The 5,461-nt window shown below is 43.5% G+C and overlaps 1 protein-coding gene across 1 annotated transcript in view; it reads left to right on the plus strand.

Moving 5' to 3' along the window:
- CFI (complement factor I) overlaps positions 1–5,461 on the plus strand; it is a 50,996-nt gene that overhangs the window by 14,366 nt on the left and 31,169 nt on the right. Inside the window, exons 3-4 of the mRNA XM_010858546.1 lie at positions 55–114; positions 3,364–3,643. Coding sequence (XP_010856848.1) covers positions 55–114; positions 3,364–3,643 — 340 coding nt within the window. The remainder of the gene's footprint in view (positions 1–54; positions 115–3,363; positions 3,644–5,461) is intronic.

Here is a 5,461-nt window from a genome sequence, read left to right on the forward strand (position 1 = left end):
GGGGTCTTTTTGGTTGTGTGTTTTGTTTTTCACTGTTCATTCAATGCATTCCAGGCTCACCATGCCCCTGAAGCAAGTCTGAGCAAGGAGACAGAAGCTTCATCTGAAGTGAAGGTCAGAGTCTATATAATTACTTGCTGTTAGGTTGTTGTAGCCACACATTCCGGGAAACAAACTCACTTGGAAGGACAATGCAGATAGTAGAGTGCAGTTTATTACACCGGCAGGCCCAAGGCAGAGTCTCCTCTTAGCCAAGGACCCCAACCAGTTTTTGTGAAGACCTTATATACCCTGCGATTCATAGGGTCGCAAAGAGTTGGACACGACTGAGCGAATGATCTGATCTGATCTGATGTGATCTATATACCCTAAGTGTATGTCCCCAAACCCACCTCCCCACATTCCCTGAAACTAGTCTGAACAAAGGAAAAGAAAGATACAATCAAAGTTAACCCATGATTCATAGGCCTCAAGCCTAGGTAGTTAACAGTGGACAATTATCAATAGGCCTGTGGTCATATTCCAATAAGCATAATAGAATTTATGATTCTATTCAGTTACACAGATAATTAGGGTATTCTTTTAGGCCCTGAGAGTCTAGGTACAAGCCCTGGGGCTCTTCCATGGGGTGGGGGGTGGTGGGGGGGTTCTGGTTTTCCAGTTGGTATGTCACTTTCCACAGATACTGGACATAAATAACTCAAAGTCCACAGTCCAGCCCGTGATTGAGTCCTGCTCTCAAGATGGAGCCTATTCTGTGTGTTTCCTCCTTCAATATGTGACTCTTCATGAGACCAAGTGTCTTCTAATTTTTTGTTTTTGCTCTAAGAATGACTGAAAAGTTGATGACACTTGTCCAAGTTTCAGTCTAAAACTCAGGGGAAAATGACACCTCAGAAAGGGATAAATTTGGGGAAAAAAGAAAAATTTTCACCCAATTAAAATATTAATTTTTCAATAGAAAGGTGATTGTCCCTAAAAGGGTGACTGTCCTAGCTGTCAGGGCACTTAAATTTTATCAGTGGAAGGTACAGGAGCTAAATAATTACAAAGTTCAACTCTAATAAGTGCTACCAAAAAAGGTACATGGAACCATGGAAAGTATTAAGTAGTAGATTTTATTCTAGACCCGTGTATCAAAAATTGGTGTATTTAATGATAAATTTGTCAAATTTCCTGGTTATTTGATAAAGTTTACTAAAAATCACATCAGATAGAATGACTTTCACAGCTTTTGCAAAGTTTTATGTGGTCTTTAAGTGACTGATTTTTTTCTTCATCACAGCCCTTAAAGATTGTTTAACCTGTTTCTGCCCACTGAGCAAGAGTACAGGTTGGGGAGGGGTGGGGACTCTTATGGCCCGAGGCTGGGGAGACCAGATAAAAGGATGCCCATCCTTCAAAGGGATACCTGGAGCACACAGAGAGAGAGAGAGAGCATTAAGTTTCCACAACTGGCTTTTGACCCAATTGAACTATTTCCAGCCTTCACTGTATTTCTTCTGGATTCCTGGAGGTCTTTTTTTTTTTTTTTAGCAGCACTGATCATATGCGGGATCTTAGTTTCCCAACCAAGGATGGAATAGGGGCCCCTGCAATGGAAGCGTGGAGTCTTAACCACTGGACTGCCAGAGAATTCCCCCACAGGTCTAATTGGCCTCCCGCCTAGCTGTCTGATCTGATCTCCAGAAAGATCTTCCTCCAATGCAAATTTAAGGAAATTCAAAAAAAGTCTCCCAGGGACTCCCTCAGGACCGGCTACCTTATCCCCCACCACCCTCTTGCTCTATCCCTCAGCCTGAAATGCACTGTTTTTACTGTCAGGGTTTCACAGTTCTGCCTGGAGTGTGTACCCACCCCACCCTGCCAGTAGACTCCTCCTGAGCGCTCTCAGAACTCAATCCAGATATCAGTTCTTCTTCGAGATGTTCCCAAGCCTCCTAGTCAGGCCAAGGACCCAGAACACAGTCCTGATGGCATCTTTGGCCCATGTCTACCAGGGAGCTTGAGCATATCTACCTTGACTCATGTCTACCAGAGATGGGCTTGCCTGTCTCCCTTCTGGCTGGTATACTCCTTAGGCAGGGTTTCCTAACCCGTGACCACCCCAGCTGAAGCACACACAAGCCTAGAGCCATCAGGTGGGACTGCTCATGATATACACCACCCTTCCTGTGTTTTGCTAGCACCAACCCTCTGCTAACACCTGACTTTCCTCGCTCTGCTTAGATGCTCCATGAGGCCTTTTAAAATGCACCTGGAGGGACTTCCCTGGTGGTTCAGTGGTTAAGATTCTGCATTTCCACTGCAAGGGTCAAGAGTCTGATCCCTAGTTGGGAAACTAAGATCCCCGATGCCCCCTGGAGTGGCAACAACAACAAAAAAGCCCCTAGAAAGATGTAGTCTCTCCCACTCTGGATCTCCAAGAGTTCTGCATCTTGTTTGTATGACTGCTACATCACTTACCCTAGTTTTTATGTGTATTTCTATCTTACTGTCTAGATGTCAAACCCTTGAAAGACAGAGCCAATATCATGTTCATTTTACCAGGATTTTGCACAAAGTAGGAGTTTGGCAAATGGTTTTGCATTTATTAATAGAATTAATCAGCTTCATTCATCAGTCCATTCCATGAGACTATAATCAGCACCAAATTTACTACTCCTTAAGGTGACTGGTGCAGAGAAGGCAATGGCACCCCACTCCAGAACTCTTGCCTGGAAAATCCCATGGACGGAGGAGCCTGGTAGGCTGCAGTCCATGGGGTCGCTAAGAGTCAGACACGACTGAGCGACTTCACTTTCACTTTTCACTTTCATGCATTGGAGAAGGAAATGGCAACCCACTCCAGTGTTCTTGCCTGGAGAATCCCAGGGACGGGGGAGCCCGGGGGGCTGCCATCTGTGGGGTCGCACAGAGTCGGACACAACTGAAGTGACTTAGCAGCAGCAGCAGCAGCAAGGTGACTGGTGAGATACGTTGATTACTTCAAAGGCAGAATTTTATTTGGCTTTTGAATAATTACAGCTCCCACTGATTTCATGCCTAGTACCTCTCAACTATTATACACATCTTATTTCTAATCTTGGCAATAACCTTGTGAAATAGAAGGTAATACCCAATTTTACAGATGAGGAAGCTCATGTTTCATGAGGGTAGGTAACTTGCTCAAGACCAATTAAACTGTAAGTGCCCAAGCTGGGACTAGAAGCCAGAGTTGTTTGAGTCTGAAAACCACCAGACCACATCTCCCTTATCTGTGCTGTGGAGTAGGTGAGTCCGTTTTGTTTCTTTCCTTCAGGTTTTCATCTTTAAAAATATTTTAGTTTGTTGCTAAGTTAATGTTTATTTTATGCTTTATAGCCCACTTCAACACAAGACACATCTCAAAACGATTTCGTGGATAAAAAGTGCTTAACTGAAAAACACACACATCTCTCCTGCAACAAAGTCTTCTGCCAACCGTGGCAGAAGTGCATCGATGGGACGTGTCTTTGTAAACTTCCTTATCAGTGCCCGAAGAATGGTACCAGGGTGTGTTCAACTAATGGGAAAAGCTACTCAACTTACTGTCAGCAGAAGAGTTTTGAATGTTATCGTCCTGAGGCAAAGTTTTTAAAAAGTGGAGCATGCACAGGTGGAGGTAGGAAAAGCCTAGTTTATTATATTAAGAAGAAAATTGTCTACTATATTTTCTATTAGAAAATACTTTTCCTTGGAATGTTATAATGACAACTCAAAATTCTTCTCTAGACCCTCAGTAGTAGTTGGGGTGATAATAAAGAAATTAGGAATCATCAGAACACAGCCAGCCATTGAATCTAGAGCATGTGACCCTGAGGCTGGTCCTTCCCACTCCCAGTGCCTATGCCACTCTCTGCTGCCCAGCCCGTCAGAACCATCCCTACTCTCACTTCTACTTGGCTAAAGGGATTGTCCCCAGAGCTGTTGAGTTGCTTTAGAACCCAGGGGGAAATGCTTTACATGAGATTGGGACTGAAATAGAACTTCTTTGGACCCCCAACCCCAGTCATTTCTTCCAGTTTCCATCCCACCAATCCCTACCCCTCTCCCTAGCCCCAGCCTCATCAGCCCTGATCCGAGGTTTAGCTCAGGCCACTGCTGGCCAAGGACATACTCCACCCTAGCAAACGACACATCAGATCAGAGAGCTTGTCAAGACTTCAATCAGGTGCCTAATGTAACGAGGAGGCTGGGACCCTAATACATGAATTAGTGGAGTGATTAAGATGAAAAGACTCTTGGGCTGCCCTGGTGGCCCAGTGGTAAAGAATCAGCCTGCCAATGCAGGAGACATGGGTTCAATCCCTGGTCCAGAAAGATCCCACATTCCTTGGAGCAACTAAGCCCCTGCACCACAACTACCAAGCCTGCGCTCTAGAGCCCAGGAGCCACAACTACTGAAGCCAGTGCTCCTCAGAGCCTGTGTACCACGGCAAGAGAAGCCCCTGCAATGAGAAGCCCGTGGGGGCAATGAAGACCCAACGCAACCAAAAATCAATCAGAAGATTGAGGGTCTCACTGTCAGTCAGATTTAGTTGCAAGCCCCTCCAAGCACCCCCTCCATTATTGACAAGCTGTGCAGCCTCTCTGGACTGCAGTTTCCACATCTGTAAAATGTGAGTAACAGTAGTTCCTAACTCATAAGATTCTTGTGAAACTTAAACCATGTACATAAAGCTCTGTGGAGAGTGAACAAGAAGTGCTCATGAAATTTGAACTATGACAGCGAGTTTCAAGCTCGTTGTCTTTGGATATGAATTACCACAGACATTTCATGAATTTACAGAATGCTTGAAACATTCTTTTTAAAGATACCATGACGTGCACCAGAACACAGTAGCCTAAATATTTTTGTGTTGCTGAGGTAAGATGCTGAGGTATTGTGGACAGGAGGAAGGAAGATCCCTGAGTCCGGCTCTCTTACCTGTTGGAGAGGAGGAAAGCAATAGTGGAGATTATTCGTCAGTGTCAGACTTCGGTTCTCTTCAGGCATGCAGTGCCTTAAGTATGTGAGAATACGTAAACCTTTCTTACATTTTCTTTACTTGTTTAGCTTACTTTTAAGAGCATGGATTTTGGAGTCAGATCAATATGGCAAGTACAGATTCCTGGCTTCACACCTTGAGCAAGCAACTTAATCTCATGTATAAAACTGGATAAATGTAGGTTCCTCATGTGTAAAAATGGAAATAAATATCACCCTAGTCTTCATAAAATTGATGTGAGGATTTTATGATTTTTTTTTTACAACTGGGTACTTCAGCCACTGATAATTAATAAACTCATAAAATAATTGCTTACCATTATTTATTAACATCTTCCTAGTTTTCAAAGTTAATTAAAAACTATTCATTTTATTTCTTTAGAGGCTTTTAATCAAGAGGAGAAAAAATGAATGCATGACTGTTGCTAATTCTTTAAAAATATATTTTTTTAA

The sequence above is a fragment of the Bison bison genome, unplaced genomic scaffold (genome assembly GCF_000754665.1).
Source record: "Bison bison bison isolate TAMUID 2011002044 unplaced genomic scaffold, Bison_UMD1.0 scf7180017864389, whole genome shotgun sequence".
In the NCBI taxonomy this organism is placed as follows: domain Eukaryota; kingdom Metazoa; phylum Chordata; class Mammalia; order Artiodactyla; family Bovidae; genus Bison; species Bison bison.